The following is a 23436-nucleotide window of genomic DNA, read 5'->3' on the forward strand; positions in this document are numbered from 1 at the left end:
TTTGTCTTGGAAGCAAGACAACGCATACACATAGCAACAGAGGTTTAATCCCAGTCTCATGCTTAGAAACCTGTCCGGTATTAAGCGCATTATAAAAGAACAGTTATAATTAATTATAACTATTCCAGAGCTCCAGTTTGGCCAAGTGACATAGTTCTCGTAGTTTCTGTACTCCCTGGTGAAGTCTGGGACCAGAGAGACCTTCAACCCAGCAACCATTCCAAACCTACATGTCTCACCAATTGCAGCAACACATCTAGGTCTTTGGAATTAAGGAACACAAGTATAATTACTCTTGAAAACCAGTTGGTGTGGGAGGTCTAGTTAACAATGTTTTTTTAAAGATGCTGTAAGAACACTGGCTTTGATATGATAGGATAGGTTATTCAGAACACGCTTAATACCGAGAGGTTTCTATGTGCAGACCCGGGGATCGAACCTGTGTTCCTCCGTGTCCTCCGTGTCGTCTTGCTTCCAAGGCGAGCCCGTTGCCCCTGAGCTATCCTCCCGAGACAAAGCGAGTTATAAAAGCTTTCCAGACTTTTATCCCGGTGAAGAATAGCAGTCACGCCCATGCTGCAAAATGCCTGTCAAAAAAAGTGCACTAATCTCAATTCCCAGGAGAATTCCTATAGATTTGAAGCGTACAGCTCATCTTTGCCCTCTCCATGTAGGCAAGTAAATGACTTGGATTCAAACAAAGGAAACAAAAGACCTATTTGAATCCAGCTGTGGTCCGCAATTCATTTTGGTTCCTATCTGACATTTTCTTTATGCATTTACATGTAGCAAATTGTCAAGGTTCCTTCTGCAATGCAACAACGCATGACCACTGATTTATTTAAGAACATTTTTATTTAAAGTTTAAGGAAACTTTTATAAAAAGTACATATCACTTCATTTGTGAAATGAAAAATAAACAGAAATCCTCTTGATGTGCTGCTTCAAGAACTTTGTACTATTGAAATGTTAAAAAAGAAAATACTGCAAGATTTTCTGGTCAGCCAAAATCCATCCCAGCAAGTTACTTGGAAAAGACAGACAGCAACAATCCAAAGTTAGCAAAGGGTCTTGCACATGATTACACGATTTTTGCAAATATTAGAACAAACCTTGACATGAAAGGTGAACCAATGTTAGTCTTACTGTAAATGAAACGATCATACATTTATTTGCTAGAAAAATAAATCTGAATGGAGCAGTCGATGGTCTTATACAAATCAAGGCAGATTGCCCTTTTCACCGTCTAAACTCTCAGGTTCAAATCTTATTCTGCACCGTTCTATATGTTCACAGTTCATTCAAAAGCGCCATTAAAATGATCCATTATGTTAACATTTTAGAAGTACATTTTTATTTCTGGATGGAGAAGATTTCCTAAATGTGAAGGAAATTGGTTTATACAAAAGGACATTTTCTTTCATTATATACAGGTCTTCCATGGAATGCATTTATTCCAATGATTTCTACTATTTTCTTAGAATGTAAATGCTGGAAAATGATGCCAGTTTGTTTCTCAAACAATTTAGACGGCAGCTATGGGGACTGCGAGGCTGAGAGTACAGATCATCTGCTACGGGAGTGGGGACAAAAATGCAACATTCCTTAAACCCTGTGATGCCAACCCTGAGGCGTCTGCCTTCAAAAGGCTGTGAAAGTCCTTATTCCTACAAAAGAACGACCAATCAGAAAGTAGGGCATGATCTGCTAATTGTGAACTTTAAAGTTTAAATCTCATTTAGGCCAAATTAAACCAGAGTATCCATTGAAGCAAGAAATCTCAATGAAGTAAAAATGTATAGTGGTAAACTGGTCAATATCGCGTTAATTCCAACAAAAAGGGCGCTATGGCATAACAGGCTGTGCACTAGATCTGTGTACCACCAACGGTGGCAATTTTATTTTCAAACAACTGTTTTGGTCAATTCAACGCCAACATAGATCATAGGTTGGACAGCTCATGCCTGTTGGTAAACACCAATACATTTACAGGTGAGCAAGACTATGCATTTGTTAAGATAAAACATCCTATTTTCCTTAAACAAATTGTGAAACAGTTTTCGCTAAACCAGGCAATTAAACAAGATGAGTCTAGGGGACATGTTGAAGAAATTACGCATGGATCTTTTGATTCCGGCAGAAAAGGCAACATGTTTAAATGAAAACCTCATACGACAGAAAACGGGCAGATCGTGAATTATGTATTAAACCTCGATTCACAACAGCCATAACACATGAAGCTATAGGTTACAGCGTTTGAGTAATAAAAGGCTAGCGTAGCTGTTTTGGACATTATTGACAGCACCGAATAAGACTATCCATAACTGGTTTATGAAACCTTGTTCATACGTGAAACAAATGGGGGCAAAACTGTTCAGTGATTTCCTGAAATAGATGACCAGCTTTCGGAACAGAAAAACCTAGCAAGTGAATGAAACGCCAGGTTACAACTCTTCATTTTTACTTTCTAAAACTTCTATTTTGCCTCTCTTTACGTTCGGTTTGGGCAGTCGAATATTGTCCAGGGTCACCTCGCCAGCAACCAAGTCGTCATCAGACTGCGACTCCACGTCATCAGAACTCGATTCCACGTCACTTGCATCCGAGTCGCTCAATTCCACCAATGCCACGTTCTGCAAATTGAATAGCAAAGACAGTAAATATCCAGTGGTGCGACAATCCCAGTAACTTTATACAGAAGCCCAAAGGGCCAGGAAATTTGACGTGCACCTAATATTTCCAAATCACTGCCAGTTCCAGCACTAATGGTGCATTGTAGTGTGGCGTAAACTCCATAGCTGGGAAAGAATACGAAGGTATCAAACTTAAAACCTCAGAGACACATAAGCATGCATACATTATATTTACAGGGTAATTCATAGAATTTCGCAGAAAAGTGTCGCAAGCGGCTGGCGCAGAGTGTCCGCGTGCGATTGACTGCGCCAGGCACGTGCGCTAAAACCGATTTCCGCTCACAGCGTATTCATGGATTTTAGGTTCCCAAACCAGCCGTGGCGCAGAGAATCGCAGCGACCCTGCAGCAGCGCCAGTAACGCCCCCAAGAACGCCCTCGCGCAAGGAAAAGCCTTCAAAATCGCTAAATCATCGCAAAGGGCTGCGCTAACCCTGGACCAGTTCACCGGGCTGGCAAACAGCAAACGCCAAGTGGGGAACGTGTATTTCAGGGGTGCGCGGGAAGTTCCACACGCGATTGGCCCCGTGCAAGCAGGGTACGTGTATTTCAGGGGTGCGCGGGAAGTTCCACACGCGATTTCAGCAGGGTACGTGTATTTCAGGGGTGCGCGGGAAGTTCCACACGCGATTGTCCCAGTGCGAGCAGGGTACGTGTGTCCATGGGTGCGCGGAAAGTTACACACGCGATTTCAGCAGGGTACGTGTATTTCAGGGGTGCGCGGGAAGTTCCACACGCGAATGGGCCAGTGCGAGCAGGGTACGTGTATTCCATGGGGGCGCGGGAAGTTCCACACGCGATATCATCAGGGTACGTGTATTTCAGGGGTGCGCAGGAAGTTCCACACGCGATTGTCCCAGTGCGAGCAGGGTATGTGTATTTCATGGGTGCGCGGGAAGTTCCACACGCGATTGGCCCCGTGCAAGCAGGGTACGTGTATTTCTGGGGTGCGCGGGAAGTTCCACACGCGATTGGCCCCGTGCAAGCAGGGTACGTGTATTTCAGGGGTGCGCGGGAAGTTCCACATGCGATTGTCCCAGTGCGAGCAGGGTACGTGTATTTCAGGGGTGCGCGGGAAGTTCCACACGAGATTGGCCCCGTGCAAGCAGGGTACGTGTATTTCTGGGGTGCGCGGGAAGTTCCACACGCGATTGGCCCCGTGCAAGCAGGGTACGTGTATTTCAGGGGTGCGCGGGAAGTTCCACACGCGATTTCAGCAGGGTACGTGTATTCCAGGGGTGCGCGGGAAGTTCCACATGCGATTTCAGCAGAGTACGTGTATTTCAGGGGTTCTGGGGAGTACTACACGTGAATTGGCCGTGTGGGTCCTCCCAGGTGTACGCTCCACAACCTCCACGGCCCCTGCAGGCAGCCCACACCACGGGGGACTACCCTGCACCCCTGCTCATGTCCCGCAGGCAGCCCATCCACCATGGGCATGCCCCCCAGCCAACCCACATGTCACCTTGCACTACTGATCAACAATGCATGTCTCCCACCACCCCCACCCCCCAGCAGTACAGGGGCACCCTCCACCAGGCCCCCACCCATGTCTCCCACCCACCCCTACCCCCCAGCCACCATGGGCAGCCCCCACCAGGCCCCAACTCATGTCGACCACCACCCCCACCCCCCAGCCACCATGGGCAGCCCCCACCAGGCCCCCCCACTCATGTCTCCCACCACCCCCACCCCCCAGCCAGCAGGGGCACCCTCCACCAGGCCCCCACTCATGTCTCCCACCACCCCCACCCCCCAGCAACCATGGACAGCCCCCACCAGGCTCCCACCCATGTCTCCCACCACCCACACCCCCCAGCTACCATGGGCAGCCCCCACCAGGCCCCCACTCATGTCTCCCACCACCCCCAACCCCCAGCAGTGTGGGGCAGCCTCCACCAGGCCACCACTCATGTCTCCCACCACCCCCACCCCCCAGCCACCAGGGGCAGCCTCCACCAGGCCCCCACCCATGTCCCCTATCACCACCACCCCCCAGCAGTGCAGGGGCACCCTCCACCAGGCCACCACTCATGTCTCCTACCCACCCCCACCCCCCAGCAGTGCAGGGGCAGCCTCCACCAGGCCCCCACCCATGTCCCCTATCACCCCCCACCCCCCAGCAGTGCAGGGGCACCCTCCACCAGGCTCCCACTCATGTCTCCCACCACCCCCACCCCCCAGCAGTGCAGCGGCAGCCTCCTCCAGGCCCCCACTCATGTCTCCCACCACCCCCAGCCAGCAGGGGCACCCTCCACCAGGCCCCCACTCATGTCTCCCACCACCCCCACCCCCCCAGCAGTGGAGGGGCAGCCTCCACCAGCCCCCCACCCATGTCCCCTATCACCCCCACCCACCAGCAGTGCAGGGGCACCCTCCACCAGGCCCCCACTCATGTCTCCCACCACCCCCAGCCCCCAGGGGCAGCCTCCACCAGGCCCCCACTCATGTCTCCCACCACCCCCACCCCCCAGCCACCACGGGCAGCCCCCACCAGGCCCCCACTCATGTCTCCCACCACCCCCACCCCCCAGCAGTCCAGGGGCAGCCTCCACCAGGCCCCCACTCATGTCTCCCACCACCCCCACCCCCAGCCACCATGGGCAGCCCCCACCAGGCCCCCACTCATGTCTCCCACCACCCTCACCCCCCAGCCACCAGGGGCAGCCTCCACCAGGCCCCCACTCATGTCTCCCACCGCCCCCACCCCCCAGCCAGCAGGGCCACCCTCCACCAGGCCCCCACTCATGTCTCCCACCACCCCCACCCCCCAGCAGTGCAGGGGCAGCACCACCAGGCCCCCCACTCATGTCCCCCTGCACCCCCCAGCATCCAGGGGCAGCACCACCAGGCCCCCCACTCATGTCCCCCTGCACCCCCCAGCATCCAGGGGCAGCTTCCACCAGGCCCCCACCCATGTCTCCCACCACCCCACCCCCCAGCAACCATGGGCAGCCTCCACCAGGCCACCACCCATGTCCCCTATCACCACCACCCCCCAGCAGTGCAGGGACAGCCTCCACCAGGCCCCCACTCATGTCTCCCACCACCCCCACCACCCAGCCACCAGGGGCAGCCTCCACCAGGCCCCAACTCATGTCTCCCACCACCCCCACCCCCCAGCCACCAGGGGCAGCCTCCACCAGGCCCCCGCTCATGTCTCCCACCACCCCCACCCCCCAGCAGTGCAGGGGCAGCACCACCAGGCCCCCACCCATGTCTCCCACCACCCCCACCCCCCAGCAGTGCAGGGGCAGCCTCCACCAGGCCCCCACTCATGTCTCCCACCACCCCCTCCCCCAGCCACCAGGGGCACCCACCACCAGGCCCCCACCCATGTCTCCCACCACCCCCACCCCCCAGCAGTGCAGGGGCAGCCTCCACCATGCCCCCACCCATGTCCCCTATCACCCCCACCCCCCAGCAGTGCAGGGGCACCCTCCACCAGGCCCCCACTCATGTCTCACACCACCCCCAACCCCCAGCAGTGTGGGGCAGCCTCCACCAGGCCCCCACTCATGTATCCCACCACCCCCACCCCCCCAGCAGTGGAGGGGCAGCCTCCACCAGGCCCCCACCCATGTCCCCTATCACCCCCACCCCCCAGCAGTGCAGGGGCACCCTCCACCAGGCCCCCACTCATGTCTCCCACCACCCCCACCCCCCAGCCCCCAGCCACCAGGGGCAGCCTCCACCAGGCCCCCACTCATGTCTCCCACCACCCCCACCCCCCAGCCACCACGGGCAGCCCCCACCAGGCCCCCACTCATGTCTCCCACCACCCCCACCCCCCAGCAGTCCAGGGGCAGCCTCCACCAGGCCCCCACTCATGTCTCCCACCACCCCCAGCCACCATGGGCAGCCCCCACCAGGCCCCCACTCATGTCTCCCACCGCCCCCACCCCCCAGCCACCAGGGGCACCCTCCACCAGGCCCCCACTCATGTCACCATCCCCACCCCCCAGCAGTGCAGGGGCAGCACCACCAGGCCCCCCACTCATGTCCCCCTGCACCCCCACCCCCCAGCATCCAGGGGCAGCTTCCACCAGGCCCCCACCCATGTCTCCCACCACCCCACCCCCCAGCAACCATGGGCAGCCCCCACCAGGCTCCCACCCATGTCTCCCACCACCCCCACCCCCCAGCAACCATGGGCAGCCTCCACCAGGCCACCACCCATGTCCCCTATCACCACCACCCCCCAGCAGTGCAGGGGCAGCCTCCACCAGGCCCCCACTCATGTCTCCCACCACCCAGCCACCAGGGGCAGCCTCCACCAGGCCCCAACTCATGTCTCCCACCACCCCCACCCCCCAGCCACCACGGGCAGCCCCCACCAGGCCCCCACTCATGTCTCCCACCACCCCCACCCCCCAGCAGTCCAGGGGCAGCCTCCACCAGGCCCCCACTCATGTCTCCCACCACCCCCAGCCACCATGGGCAGCCCCCACCAGGCCCCAACTCATGTCTCCCACCACCCCCACCCCCCAGGGGCAGCCTCCACCAGGCCCCCACTCATGTCTCCCACCGCCCCCACCCCCCAGCCAGCAGGGGCACCCTCCACCAGGCCCCCACTCATGTCTCCCACCACCCCCACCCCCCAGCAGTGCAGGGGCAGCCTCCACCAGGCCCCCACTCATGTCTCCCACCACCCCCTCCCCCAGCCACCAGGGGCACCCTCCACCAGGCCCCCACTCATGTCTCCCACCACCCCCTCCCCCAGCCACCAGGGGCACCCACCACCAGGCCCCCACCCATGTCTCCCACCACCCCCACCACCCCCCAGCAGTGCAGGGGCAGCCTCCACCAGGCCCCCACCCATGTCCCCTATCACCCCCACCCCCCAGCAGTGCAGGGGCACCCTCCACCAGGCCCCCACTCATGTCTCACACCACCCCCACCCCCCAGCAGTGTGGGGCAGCCTCCACCAGGCCACCACTCATATCTCCCACCACCCCTACCCTCCAGCCACCAGGGGCAGCCTCCACCAAGCCCCCACTCATGTCTCCCACCACCCCCACCCCCCAGCCACCATGGGCAGCCCCCACCAGGCCCCCACTCATGTCTCCCACCACCCCCACCCCCCAGCAACCATGGGCAGCCTCCACCAGGCCACCACCCATGTCCCCTATCACCACCACCCCCCAGCAGTGCAGGGGCAGCCTCCACCAGGCCCCCACTCATGTCTCCCACCACCCCCACCACCCAGCCACCAGGGGCAGCCTCCACCAGGCCCCCACCCATGTCTCCCACCACCCCACCCCCCAGCAACCATGGGCAGCCCCCACCAGGCTCCCACCCATGTCTCCCACCACCCCCACCCCCCAGCAACCATGGGCAGCCTCCACCAGGCCACCACCCATGTCCCCGATCACCACCACCCCCCAGCAGTGCAGGGGCAGCCTCCACCAGGCCCCCACTCATGTCTCCCACCACCCCCACCCACCAGCAGTGCAGGGGCAGCCTCCACCAGGCCACCACCCATGTCCCCTATCACCACCACCCCCCAAGCAGTGCAGGGGCAGCCTCCACCAGGCCCCCACTCATGTCTCCCACCACCCCCCAGCAGTGCAGGGGCACCCTCCACCAGGCCCCCACTCATGTCTCCCACCACCCCCACCCCCCAGCAGTGCAGGGGCAGCCTCCACCAGGCCCCCACCCATGTCCCCTATCACCCCACCCCCCCAGCAGTGCAGGGGCAGCCTCCACCAGGCCCCCACTCATGTCTCCCACCACCCCCACCCCCCAGCAGTGCAGGGGCAGCCTCCACCAGGCCCCCACCCATGTCCCCCATCACCCCCCAGCAGTGCAGGGGCAGCCTCCACCAGGCCCCCACTCATGTCCCCCATCACCCCCACCCCCCAGCAGTGCAGGGGCACCCTCCACCAGGCCCCCACTCATGTCTCCCACCACCCCCACAGCAGTGCAGGGGCACCCTCCACCAGGCCCCCACTCATGTCTCCCACCACCCCCACCCCCCAGCAACCATGGGCAGCCCCCACCAGGCTCCCACCCATGTCTCCCACCACCCCCACCCCCCAGCCACCATGGGCAGCCTCCACCAGGTCCTCACAATCCCCAATCATGTGCGTCATGGTCAGCCTCCACAGCCAAAAAGCCCAACCAAGTAACCCATTCACCCACATGGAAAAGGAAATTACATGTTACACCCCCAATGTACATAAAGCTAATGAACCCATGTCCGTCACACACAATGGTTGCAATTGAATGGGAAAACACCCAACATGACATGCATGAAAGCAATGAGATGATACCACACAGTGAAGTATGAAAACAAAATTGTATTAAAAAAATAGGAATGCAAATGAAATGAAACTAACTACAATGGGAATGAAAAAAAGATAAGCTGCATGTCTGTTTAAAAAATAAAAACACCAAATCCTAATCCAAAAAAAATGTAGTCCAAAGTCAAATGAAAAATAAAATCCAATGAAGAACTATGTACAAAACATCCAAGGGTCCATGAGCCCAACTGAACAAAGGAAACCTACAAAAAACCCTAACTAAAATGCAACTATATACAAAAAGTGGAGCAGTGTCCGTCGACTCCAAATCATAACAACAAACAAAGGAAACCTAAAACTAAACAACTATATACAAAGGCGGCGGGCAAGTCCAGCGGCTCACTCCGTGGTGTTCCGGGCCAGGGCATCATCGAACTCCTGTTCGATGTCCCGGAGGCGGTCCTGTTCCATGGCCCAGAGGGTCCGCAGGGACGACGCCGTGTCCTCCTCCAACCCCCTGCGGCTTGCCTCGAGGCACTCGGCCCGCCTCAGGGCCCTCCGCATGGAGTTCTCCGCCCTGACCATTGTGAGCCGTGCCTCTTCCGCCTGCCGTCGCTCCGCACCTATGGCGTGGCCCAACCGCTGCCACACGGAAGACACTCTCTGTCCTGGGTCCTCCTGCCCTCCGGCCGATGCCTGCCCCTCCGATGTCGAAGGCCCCGAGCCTTCATGGCTCCCACCATGTTGTTGCTGCTGCTCTGCCTCTGCCCGTGCACTGCCTCCTGCTGCCTGCACATCCTCCGCCGGCTGGGGTGCAGTTGTTGATGTGGCCACCCCTGCTGGACGTCCGACTCCCGACTGTGGCAGGGATGCCTCCTCCACCAGCCTGGCCGCACCGTCAGAGGCAGCTCCACAGGGCACCCAGGTGACTGATGGGTGGGAAGATGGCACAGAGGACGACTGGCGCGTAGGGGGTCCAGTTGAGGAGGGGTTCGGAGCAAGCCCCATCAGACGGAGGAATCCGGCCTGGGTGACCTGTGCCAGCAGGCTGACGTGGTCAACGAGCCATTCGAGATGACGTGCAGACTCTCCATGAAAAGACTGCAGGTCACCTCGCATGGCCCGTTGACGCAACGCCACACCAGCCAGGACAGGCTCAACCCGGACCTGGATGGCCACGTCCGCAGGCAAAGCAAGGCCAGTTGACGTCAGCTCATCCCCTGCCTGAAAACGGGTCTGGACGTAGGCATCCCTGCTGGTGCAAGATGATGCAGGGACAGGATCGGGGACAGGATTGCACACAGGCACCTCCGCGGCGGCCTGTGCTGCCTCCTGTCCCTGGTCCTGCACTGCACCACTAGCACCAGTGGGATCCCCACCTCCAGACCCCGTCTCTGGTGCTTGCACGGCCTCCTCCTCCACCAAACCCCCCACCAACCTGGATGACTCCGTGCCATCTTCCCCTGTTGGGCCCTGTGGGGTCCCAGCTGCCCCTTCTGCTGCCGAGGAGTCCAACTCCAACCTCCGCCTCTTGGACCTCCCCCCGGCAGCTGCGGCCTGGGACGCGGCACCGGACTCCTCACTCCCCGACGAGATGACAACATGGGAGGGGAGCCGGGCCTTGCGTCTCCGGCTGGCGGTGGGATCCCCGCCGCTGTGCTCCACAGCACCTTCTCCGCCCTCTTCATCAGTTGACGCTGTAGACAGGGAGAAACAAAACACAGGCATCAGGGCACTGTACAATGGACACATACACACATGACAGTTGCACATGAGTGGCATTGGCAAACCTCAGACATGTCATCACAATCCCCAACACACGTCATTACAACTCGCACACATGAGCCATACCACAGCCATATCGCAACTGCCACCACCATCCCTACACATACAACTGCATGAGCAGCCAAAGGGGAGCCAGACATCACATGCAACACAGGAAGTGCACCACACATGTACACACACCACCACACTTGCATGCATGTGTACACCTCTGCCAAGTGTCGCAGTGTTCAGACGGGCATCCATGTCACATCTGCCAATCAGGCTTCCACATACCGCTGTCACATGCATCCATGTTGCATCACTGTTGCACCCTTGTCAAATACACACACATGCACATGTACACAGTGCTCATACATGCAGCCGAAAACAACATGCATGCGTGACATCACGGACATGTCTACTTACATACACATTCATACAAACATGTGTGCACACACAACTGCATTTGGCATGCAAGCCTACACACACAAGCACCATCCATGTCTCACACATTACAGCCCTCGCATGTGTCAGCCCCACGGCCCTGTACACCCCCACCCATACTCGACCCCATACAAACAGATGGGCAACCTGCACACTACCGAATAATCACCACACGCACTGCTCACAATCAGGATGCATGTACACTCACCGCTCGACTCCAGACGGGTCTGCTTCTCTAGGACCTGGACGTGGAGCGCTGGGGATATGCGTTCCAGGACCCTCATCTGTTCTTCCGACAAGTGGCCCCGGCGCCCCTTGGCATCCGCTGCCTTCAAGAGGCGCCGGGCCTTGTTCAGGGTCCTGGACCTGAAGTCCTCCCAGCGCTTCCTGACATGTTGTAAGTCCCGGACTGTCATCACCTCCGCGTTGATGGCAGTCACGATGTCAGTCCAGATCCGAGTCCGTCCTTCCTTGTCGGCGCGGGAACTTCCAAAGAGGGCATCATACTGCCCCAGGACTTGCTCCACCAGGACACCAACTTCGGTGGCACTGAAGCTGGTGCCCCTCTGCCTCTCTGGCCGGGGGTTGTCAGTGGTCACAGATGGCGTTTGCCCCGACATGACAACCCCAGAGGCAGGAGTGGGTGGGCAACTGGGTCCTGGGGCTGGGCTGTGGAGCGATGGAATCCCAGTCGGGAGTCTTCAGTTCCAGCAGGGGTGGTCACAGCAACAGCACCCCTGGCTGATGTGCAGGCAGCAAATGGCAGTGCACGTGGGCAGCAGGCAGTCAGGCAGCAGCAGATGGCAGGTGGGAGCGTGCTCGGGGCTCTGGGGGGCAGTAGTTCGGCCTTCTGGGCAGGAGCATGGTCTTCCGTGTGCTTACGCGTGGCCAGCTTGATACGGAGTGATTTGGCACGTGAAAATCCTGCACGTCAGCGTGAAAATCGAGGAAAGGCCCTTGGCGCGTAAGCGCGTCAGCACGCATACGCGATTCTATTGGACCAAAGTCCCTCAGCGCGTAAGCGCGTCAGCACGCATACGCGATTCTATTGGACCAAAGGGCCTCAGCGCGTAAGCGCGTCTGTGACGTGACCCGCACGGGTGTTTCCCACACAGCACGTGATGACAGAGCACACGTGGAAAGACTGCACGTCAGAGTGTCATCGCGTGTAATTGGACAAAAATGCACGTACACGCGATTGGCCTATGTACGTGTATATCAGGGGTGCGCGGGCACTTACACACGCAAGTACGTCAGCGCACCTGTATCCCGGGGTGCGCGGGAATTTCCACACGCTATTGGACTGGGTACTGGATTTCAGGGGTGCGCGGGACACACGCTCGCCTACAACACGCGCAACGCAGAAATTTGCGCGCAAACAAAATAACAAGCTCAGACCCAGGATGAACATACCGTTCCTAGCAGCAGTGGGCGTGGGCTACCAAAGGAGGAGGAGGAGGATAGTCAGGGCCAGAATATTCACACCCAGAACCAGCCTTTTCGGGATGCCTGATGACCAGGTGTATGGGAGGTACAGGTTTCCACCACACATAATACTGGACCTGGTGAGTGAGTGGGAGGATGACCTCACATCACCCACCCTGTGCTCCCAAGCACTCAGCACCCTGGAGAAGGTCCTCAATGTACTGCACTTCTTAGCCACTGGATCATTTCAGCGGACAAGTGCCATAGTGGGTGGGTTATCACAGGCCACCCAGTCACGCTGCCTACACCAGGTCTTGAACATCATCACTGCACGCCCATCAGTCCGCAGGCACATATACCTGCCCAGAACACCTGCAGAAAGGCATGCTGCCGCCCTGGATTTTTATGGTGTGGCACGATTCCCCAAAGTGCTAGGTGCCATTGACTGCACCCATGTGGCTCTACGTCCCCCCAGGGCATCAGAGCACATCTATAGGAACCGCAAGCACTGGCATTCCATCAACGTGCAGGTAGTATGTAATGCCAAGGGAATCATCACCTCAGTATATGCCAACTATCCCGGGTCCACCCACGACAGCTTCATTTACCGAATGTCCACCCTAAGCCGGGACCTAGAAGCTGGCGTTACATGGCTGCATGGCGATACATGGCTGCTTGGAGAGTATGAATGCCACTGCACATGCATGCATGTCAGATACTGAGCAAGGTCACAACCCCACCAATGATACCAATCACCACCTCCACAGGGGACAGTGCCTACCCTCTCAGCCCCCACATGATGAGGCCAATTCGGAACCCCACCACGCCACCCCAGGTAAGATATAACACAGCCCACATTACAACCCGGGGCATAGTGGAGCGCACATTCGGAGTGATAAAGTCACGCTTTCGCTCCCTTGACCGTTCTGGCGGGCAGGTGTTGTACGCTCCCCCAGTAGTGTGCAGGATCATAGTGGCAGCATGTGTCCTGCACAACGTTGCAACACGCCGGGGCCTGGCCGTGGACATGGTGGTGCCCCCACATCCCCAACCACATGCACAGCCGCTGCGCATGGGAGGGGAGGGGAAAGGGCACGGGGGAGGCAGCCCGTACACAGCTAGTGGCTAATTACTTCACATAGTAATCACACCCCTGTGGAGTGCACACTGCCCTGGCACATTCCATCTGACAATCAATGATGACTCAACCTGACACTGATCCTGAATGTCTGGAGAATCAACCGTGAAAACCATATCAGCCTGAGATTGTTCACCTGGAAGTGTTACAATGTGTGCATCCCTACCCACACAGACACCACCAATGCAGTTTTGTGAAGAAACACATCCAAGCAGCTAAAATGAATACCCACTTGCAAAATGCAACAAGAGGACAGTGCCATGTCAGCCAACCCATCCCCAGCACCGCCACACGACACACCGTGCCATGTCATGCCATTTGCAGGTAAACAAAGTAATCCTCACAACATGACACTAGTGTCACAATGTACAGTGTCCCTAATTTAAACTTGCAACACCTGAAATGCTCACAGTAATGCAGGACCAACAACAAACCTGAGCAGGTACTACCATTAACATGACATCACAAATGTAAGAAATTAGTAGTCTCACCACCTGGAAATGCCTGCACTCCCACCACTACCAACTGTGCAGTGTTGGCGCCATGTACAGTAGTAGGTGCACTGCTGCCAACATGGACCCCATCTCCAAACTAGAGGGCCTTGTGTAGACATGAGGAAGGGACCTGCAAATTGGGAGGTAGACACAGATGATGAGTTACACATCAATGCAACATGCAGTGTACAACACAACAGCAATATGCACTAGGAATGTATACACAGTATTGACTAGACTACCCACACATGTAGTGGGAGTCCAATGTCACCATGTACGTCAATGTCACTTGGGCACACCCTTTGCAAGCCCATGGAAACGGGAAGCAGGAGGGGTGTGTTTGACTCAAACCCAAGCATCTGAACCAAATACATGACAAGCCTGCATGTGCCCAGCCACAATGCAGCATATGCCCACAGGAACCACGGAAGGCAACAAATTGTCCCAAAAAAATTGGGAAAAATAAATTTAAAAATAAAAATCAAAAATGGCCATTGATGGGCCCGGGGGGGGGGGTTTGGGAGGCCACCCAGGAGGTCCGAGGACAGGGTGCACACCAAAACCCACCTGTGTGGATCCTGGGAAAAAAAAAACACCTCCATGGGCTCATGGCCCACACGGCTACCCTATTGTGGGAGTATCACTGCTGTCGCTATTATCACCCTGTGCAGCTGCATCCGGAGGTGGTTGCACTATGGGAGGCAGCCCACGCAAGGCCCTAGTCTGCTCCTCCATGGCTGCAAGCATGCGGGTGTGGTAGGTCTGGTTCTGGAGGATGAGTGTGCGGAGGTCCCCATGCAACAACTCACGGGATGCCCGGACCTCCGCCCTCGTTGCCTGCATCTCAGCTGAGAGCGTACAGGTGAGACGCTCCAGCTGCTGTTCTGTCCTTTGGTGTGTTGAAGCCTCAAGCTCAACAAGAGTCGTCCTGAGGTGAAGGAGCTCCTGCCTCAGGGCTTCCCTGTGGCCCTGGGACTCTATGGAGATGGCCTCCTGCAGAGTCGCCAGTGCCGCCCGCCTGTCCCTGTTGGACGCCAACATGTCCTCCCTGTGTGACTGGCAGATGGAGTCGGTTGCCTGCTGTAGTCGCTCCATCAGCCTTTCAGGGGGGACAATGGAAGTGGCCACCCTATCCATGGCCTGAGCCATCATCTCGGATGATGCTGCCTGTTGGGTTGCCATACCGTAAATGGGTTGCTCCCATGCGGTATTGCCAGGTGGCGTACGGCCACCACGTCGGCGGGCACCACACCTGTCTGGGGCAAGGCGAAGTGCGCCTTGCTGTGCCGGCACTGCCTGAGGCTGCAGGACTGCATTCCCCCTCTGATCTGCTGGCCCAGGAACAGGATCAGATGTCGCAGAGTGTGACCCTGCATCCGTAACCACCAAAGGCGTAGCTGCCAACACTGACATCCCCATTGAGGGTTCTGACCCTGGTGCAGGTGGGTGGGACAGAACAGAATCCCTCCCTGGAACACTCACCTGCGACGGCACGTAGGTCTCATCATCCGAATCAACACCCGAGTACAGCTCGGGGGAGGTGCAGCCAGAGACACCCCTTGAGAGCACGACCTGCAGCACTTGTGGGTTCTCACCCACCACCACACCACGTCCCTCACTGGTGGTTGGTCGGCCCTCGGACCCCTCCTGGGTCTGCACCATCTCCACAACCCCAGCAGTATCAGGTGCGTCTTCCCCTGCAAAGACATAAAAACAAAGAAATGGAAACAGGCATTAGCACCATGGCACACAATGAGGGCTGAGAAGCAAGAGAACCAGTACTTGATTGACACATGTCCCACATGACTAAAACCCTCCCATGCATGCACCCTCACTGCATATGAAGGGCAGGCAAATGGCACACACTGATGACACCAAGATGGAAGATGAACACATTTTCTGCATGCTGCCTGGCAGTGGCATCACACAATGGCCTGTGATTGCCAGGTGAAACACACATGCCATCACACAGATGGCATGTACCATTGCTATTGAGTGAAGATGGAGAGGAGGGCAGCACCTATTCATTCAGTCCAGTTCCCGCATGTAATAGCTTTGCTAATTCAAACAGGTCAGATTTTTCACCTGGAGCTGCCAGTCCAAAATGGTCCAATTGCACAGGGACATGTGTGAACAAATGATATCCAGGTAACAAAGTCACTCCACTTTACCATAGCCATGTCAGACATGTGACTAGAGGACTGCGAAATGCCTAGTAAAAGTGGTGGAATGCAAACAATCTGCCTGAATGAACAGTGAAAAATAAGCAACAATGTTGTGGCAAGGTGACACTTCAAGGGCAACTGGCGTGCAGTTGGGCTAGATGTCTACTGTTGGCAGAAGGGATACTGCTATGGCCTAATGCAGCTGCGCAGGATGTATTGCATGAAGCACATGGCTGACCCATACGACTCAGGCGCACACACTCTCACCTGGCACACAAACAGAAGCCCTCACACACACACCATGCACATGGATGACACACACATGCATGTGCACTCACCGGACAATGCCTCGTAATCAGGCAGATCTCCCACGCCTTGGATCTGTTCCTCCGTGACGTAGGTCCCAGCGACTGACTCATGTGGAGTGAGTTCCATGTCTACTACTGGAGACCCACCTCCAGTCACTAGAGTTGCGGCATGACTTGAGGCCAGCTTACTCTTTGCCCTGCGCTTTAGGTCATTCCAGCGCTTATAGCAATCATTGGCTGTGCGCCTCACGATTCCAAGGGCACTTACGATGTCCGCAACGGTCTGCCAGTGCCTGGCGTTGTGCAGGTGTGGTCTTGGATCCTGCAACAATGACCATCTCGTTATCATGTGCGGACACATACTCGACAAGTGCATTCAGTTCGTCATCCGTGAAGCTGGGCTTCCTGGACGGGCCGGACTGTGTAGCCGTGTCTGGGGCATCAGCCTGTGCCGGACGAGCACTCTTCCTCTTCCGCTTGGAAGGTGGTGGTGATCCCGAGTGTCCTGTGCCGCTCTGGACACTAGGGGCAGGAGCCCTGGTGGACTCTGTATCAGGAGTGTGGGATTGCACACTCAGCATGGGAGTTGGTGCAGGCATTGGCTCAAGTGTAATGGTGTCAGGGGGAATGTCAGCAGGATGGACTAGGACCGACACTGTCCTGGCTGGGTGTGTGAGAGCTGGGGTGGATGGAGCCGCAGCTGCCCCTGCAGCCTCTCCGCCCTGCCTACTTGGGGCAGCAGATGACCTTGCTGCCCCAGATGCACGTGGCATGATGACATCAACGTGCACCAGCGCACGTGTCATAGGCCTGCTGACCTGGAAGTCAGCCATGGAGTCAGCCAGGTCTGGTGCCACAATGGGCTGGTCCAACAAGGGCTGAGCATGGATGGTGTCAGCCACATCAGCCTCAACAGGGGGGGGGGGGGATTATGGGTGCCCTTGACTGGTCCTCCACACATGGGGGGACAGGCTCATCCTGCAAGTAACGACCACGTCCCCTACCGGATCCACCACGGCCACCACTTGTGGCTCTTCCACCTTTGCCACCCTTACGGAATCCTCGCCTCCCAGCCATGGCACTGATGTTAATGTGCGTATGGGAGTGGCTGTAAACTATTGTCCTGGGCAATTGGGGGTCAAAGGGGTTGGGTACCAGATGGTAATTGTACCCTAGTGCTCTAGCAAGGCTGAATGTAACCCCTGGGGAAAGATGACGGGTCACGCTACGCACAGGAGCCCCAAAAAAGGGAGATGAGGTGCACACAACCCCTCCTAGACCACGTGTGCAGAAAGAAAAACCTGCACTACGCTGTGGCACCCAGTAACACAAGAATGAACGTATGCGTGTCACACGCAGCTTAGAATGACCTCTGAAGGGGTAGGCTACACACGGGGCAAGCACAGATGTTAGATACGTGCGTGACTCACCGTCTGCCAGGTAAAAGAGCGTGAAAAAGGAGCGCGTTTGGTTGGCAACACCCCCGCCAAAAGAAGATTTGTACGCTGTCCGAGGAGACAGGACAACAGTAGAAGGGAACACTGTTTGAGGGAACAGGCCCAGGTAAACCAGTAAAAGAGAAAAAGCTGTCAGAGGTAACAGGGAATACGAACTTGAAACGCTGTGAAGTAAATCGCGTGTGAAACGACAAGAAGTACAGAATTCACCCACTCGCTCTCCACGAAAAGCACGTACAAGGAAATGGTGTTCTACACGTACCTTTTATACAGGCCCACACGTCCAGCGTCACTTACGCGGCGTGTACGCGCTAGGGCCATTTCCACCAATTACACGCTTTGTCACTTCTGCGTGTAGGGCCATTTCCACCAATTACACGCTTTGTCACTTCTGCGTGTAGGGCCATTTCCACCAATTACACGCTTTGTCACTGCCGCGTGTACGCGCTAGGCCCATTCCCACCAATTACACGCTTTGACACTCGGACGTGTCTTTCATTTTTTTCACACGCAACATTTTCAAACGTGTGCCCAATTCAACGTGCATGTGACTTCATAGACGCGCTTACGCGCTGAGGGCCTTTGGTCCAATAGAATCGCGTATGCGTGCTGACGCGCTTACGCGCTAAGGGCCTTTCCTCGATTTTCACGCTGACGTGTAGGATTTTCACGTGCCAAATCACTCCGTATCAAGCTGGCCACGCGTAAGCACACGGAAGACCACGCTCCTGCCCAGAAGGCCGAACTACTGCCCCCCAGAGCCCCGAGCACGCTCCCACCTGCCATCTGCTGCTGCCTGACTGCCTGTTGCCCACGTGCACTGCCATTTGCTGCCTGCACATCAGCCAGGGGTGCTGTTGCTGTGACCACCCCTGCTGGAACTGAAGACTCCCGACTGGGATTCCATCGCTCCACAGCCCAGCCCCAGGACCCAGTTGCCAACCCACTCCTGCCTCTGGGGTTGTCATGTCGGGGCAAACGCCATCTGTGACCACTGACAACCCCCGGCCAGAGAGGCAGAGGGGCACCAGCTTCAGTGCCACCGAAGTTGGTGTCCTGGTGGAGCAAGTCCTGGGGCAGTATGATGCCCTCTTTGGAAGTTCCCGCGCCGACAAGGAAGGACGGACTCGGATCTGGACTGACATCGTGACTGCCATCAACGCGGAGGGGGTGGCAGTCCGGGACTTACAACATGTCAGGAAGCGCTGGGAGGACTTCAGGTCCAGGACCCTGAACAAGGCCCGGCGCCTCTTGAAGGCAGCGGATGCCAAGGGGCGCCGGGGCCACTTGTCGGAAGAACAGATGAGGGTCCTGGAACGCATATCCCCAGCGCTCCACGTCCAGGTCCTAGAGAAGCAGACCCGTCTGGAGTCGAGCAGTGAGTGTACATGCATCCTGATTGTGAGCAGTGCGTGTGGTGATTATTCGGTAGTGTGCAGGTTGCACATCTGTTTGTATGGGGTCGAGTATGGGTGGGGGTGTACAGGGCCGTGGGGCTGACACATGCGAGGGCTGTAATGTGTGAGACATGGATGGTGCTTGTGTGTGTAGGCTTGCATGCCATATGCAGTTGTGTGTGCACACGTTTGTATGAATGTGTATGTAAGTAGACATGTCCGTGATGTCACGCATGTATGTTGTTTTCGGCTGCATGTATGAGCACTGTGTACATGTGTGTGTATTTGACAAGGGTGCAACATGGATGCATGTGACAGCGGTATGTGGAAGCCTGATTGGCAGATGTGACATGGATGCCCGTCTGAACACTGCGACACTTGGCAGAGGTGTACACATGCATGCAAGTGTGGTGGTGTGTGTACATGTGTGGTGCACTTCCTGTGTTGCATGTGATGTCTGGCTCCCCTTTGGCTGCTCATGCAGTTGTATGTGTAGGGATGGTGGTGGCAGTTGCGATATGGCTGTGGTATGGCTCATGTGTGCAAGTTGTAATGACGTGTGTTGGGGATTGTGATGACATGTCTGAGGTTTGCCAATGCCACTCATGTGCAACTGTCATGTGTGTATGTGTCCATTGTACAGTGCCCTGATGCCTGTGTTTTGTTTCTCCCTGTCTGCAGCGTCAACTGATGAAGAGGGCGGAGAAGGTGCTGTGGAGCACCGCCAGCCGGAGACGCAAGGCCCGGCTCCCCTCCCGCGTTGTCATCTCGTCGGGGAGTGAGGAGTCCGGTGCCGCGTCCCAGGCCGCAGCTGCCGGGGGGAGGTCCAAGAGGCGGAGGTTGGAGTTGGACTCCTCGGCAGCAGAAGGGGCAGCTGGGACCCCACAGGGCCCAACAGGGGAAGATGGCACGGAGTCATCCAGGTTGGTGGGGGGTTTGGTGGAGGAGGAGGCCGTGCAAGCACCAGAGATGGGGTCTGGAGGTGGGGATCCCACTGGTGCTAGTGGTGCAGTGCAGGAGCAGGGACAGGAGGCAGCACAAGCCGCCGCGGAGGTGCCCGTGTGCAATCCTGTCCCCGATCCTGTCCCTGCATCATCTTGCACCAGCAGGGATGCCTACGTCCAGACACGTTTTCAGGCAGGGGATGAGCTGACGTCAACTGGCCTTCCCCTGCCTGCGGACGTGGCCATCCAGGTCCGGGTTGAGCCTGTTCTGGCTGGTGTGGCGTTGCGTCAACGGGCCAAGCGAGGTGACCTGCAGTCTTTTCATGGAGAGACTGCACGTCATCTCGAATGGCTCGTTGACCACGTCAGCCTGCTGGGACAGGTCACCCAGGCCGGATTCCTCCGTCTGATGGGGCTTGCTCCGACCCCCTCCTCAACTGGACCCCCTACGCGCCAGTCGTCCTCTGTGCCATCTTCGCACCCATCAGTCACCTGGGTGCCCTGTGGAGCTGCCTCTGACGGTGCGGCCAGGCTGGTGGAGGAGGCATCCCTGCCACAGTCGGGAGTCGGACGTCCAGCTGGGGTGGCCACATCAACAACTGCACCCCAGCCGGCGGAGGATGTGCAGGCAGCAGGAGGCAGTGCACGGGCAGAGGCAGAGCAGCAACATGGTGGGAGCCATGAAGGCTCGGGGCCTTCGACATCGGAGGGGCAGGCATCGGCCGGAGGGCAGGAGGACCCAGGACAGAGAGTGTCTTCCGTGTGGCAGGGGTTGGGCCACGCCATAGGTGCGGAGCGGCGGCGGGCGGAAGAGGCGCGGCTCACAATGGTCAGGGCGGAGAACTCCATGCGGAGGGCCCTGAGGCGGGCCGAGTGCCTCGAGGAAATCCGCAGGGGGTTGGAGGAGGACACGGCGTCGTCCCTGCGGACCCTCGGGCCATGGAACAGGACCGCCTCCGGGACATCGAACAGGAGTTCGATGATGCCCTGGCCCGGAACACCACGGAGTGAGCCGCTGGACTTGCCCGCCGCCTTTGTATATAGTTCTTTAGTTTTAGGTTTCCTTTGTTTGTTGTTATGATTTGGAGTCGACGGACACTGCTCCACTTTTTGTATATAGTTGCATTTTAGTTAGGGTTTTTTGTAGGTTTCCTTTGTTCAGTTGGGCTCATGGACCCTTGGATGTTTTGTACATAGTTCTTCATTGGATTGATTTTATTTTTCATTTGACTTTGGACTACATTTTTTTGGATTAGGATTTGGTGTTTTTATTTTTAAACAGACATGCAGCTTATCTTTTTTTCATTCCCATTGTAGTTAGTTTCATTTCATTTGCATTCCTATTTTTTTAATACAATTTTGTTTTCATACTTCACTGTGTGGTATCATCTCATTGCTTTCATGCATGTCATGTTGGGTGTTTTCCCATTCAATTGCAACCATTGTGTGTGACGGACATGGGTTCATTAGCTTTATGTACATTGGGGGTGTAACATGTAATTTCCTTTTCCATGTGGGTGAATGGGTTACTTGGTTGGGCTTTTTGGCTGTGGAGGCTGACCATGACGCACATGATTGGGGATTGTGAGGACCTGGTGGAGGCTGCCCATGGTGGCTGGGGGGTGGGGGTGGTGGGAGACATGGTGGGGGCTGCCCATGGTTGCTGGGGGGTGGGGGTGGTGGGAGACATGAGTGGGGGCCTGGTGGAGGCTGCCCCTGGTGGCTGGGGGTGGTGGGAGACATGAGTGGGGGCCTGGTGGAGGGTGCCCCTGCACTGCTGGGGGTGATAGGGGACATGGGTGGGGGCCTGGTGGAGGCTGCCCCTGCATTGCTGGGGGGTGGTGGTGATAGGGGACATGGGTGGTGGCCTGGTGGAGGCTGCCCCTGCACTGCTGGGGGGTGGTGGGAGACATGAGTGGGGGCCTGGTGGAGGGTGCCCCTGCACTGCTGGGGGGTGGGGGTGGTGGGAGACATGGGTGGGAGCCTGGTGGTGGGTGCCCCTGCTGGCTGGGGGGTGGGGGTGGTGGGAGACATGAGTGGGGGCCTGGTGGAGGCTGCCCCTGGATGCTGGGGGGTGGGGGTGCAGGGGGACATGAGTGGGGGCCTGGTGGTGCTGCCCCTGCACTGCTGGGGGGTGGGGGTGGTGGGAGACATGAGTGGGGGCCTGGTGGAGGGTGCCCCTGCTGGCTGGGGGGTGGGGGTGGTGGGAGACATGAGTGGGGGCCTGGTGGAGGCTGCCCCTGGTGGCTGGGGGGTGGGGGGAGACATGAGTGGGGGCCTGGTGCAGGGTGCCCCTGCACTGCTGGGGGGTGGGGATGGTGGGAGACATGAGTGGGGGCCTGGTGGAGGCTGCCCCTGCACTGCTGGGGGGGGGGGGTGGTGATAGGGGACATGGGTGGGGGCCTGGTGGAGGCTGCCCCACACTGCTGGGGGGTGGGGTGGTGTGAGACATGAGTGGGGGCCTGGTGGGGGGTGCCCCTGCACTGCTGGGGGGTGGGGGGTGGGGGTGATAGGGGGCATGGGTGGGGGCCTGGTGGTGGGTGCCCCTGGTGGCTGAGGGGTGGGGGTGCAGGGGGACATGAGTGGGGGCCTGGTGGTGCTGCCCCTGCACTGCTGGGGGGTGGGGGTGGTGGGAGACATGAGTGGGGGCCTGGTGGAGGGTGCACCTGCTGGCTGGGGGGTGGGGGTGGTGGGAGACATGAGTGGGGGCCTGGTGGAGGCTGCCCCTGGTGGCTGGGGGTGGTGGGAGACATGAGTGGGGGCCTGGTGGAAGGGTGCCCCTGCACTGCTGGGGGGTGGGGGTGGTGGGAGACATGAGTGGGGGCCTGGTGGGGGCTGCCCATGGTGGCTGGGCTGTGGGGGTGGTGGGAGACATGAGTGGGGGCCTGGTGGAGGCTGCCCCTGGTGGCTGGGGGTGGTGGGAGACATGAGTGGGGGCCCGGTGGAGGGTGCCCCTGCACTGC

General features: G+C 57.7%; 1 protein-coding gene across 2 annotated transcripts in view; it reads right to left on the reverse strand.

The window, feature by feature from the left end:
- Window positions 1-836: 836 nt before the first annotated feature.
- The window catches only part of NOPCHAP1 (NOP protein chaperone 1), an 85858-nt gene continuing 63258 nt past the window's right edge, over window positions 837-23436 (reverse strand). Inside the window, exon 4 of one of the 2 annotated variants that reach the window (XM_069629900.1) lies at window positions 837-2633. In XM_069629900.1, coding sequence (XP_069486001.1) covers window positions 2445-2633 — 189 coding nt within the window. In that variant the 3' untranslated portion in view covers window positions 837-2444. The remainder of the gene's footprint in view (window positions 2634-23436) is intronic. The other variant, XM_069629901.1, reaches the window with a different exon arrangement.

Source organism: Ambystoma mexicanum, chromosome 12, assembly GCF_040938575.1.
Source record: "Ambystoma mexicanum isolate Mex_15411 chromosome 12, UKY_AmexF1_1, whole genome shotgun sequence".
NCBI lineage: Eukaryota > Metazoa > Chordata > Amphibia > Caudata > Ambystomatidae > Ambystoma > Ambystoma mexicanum.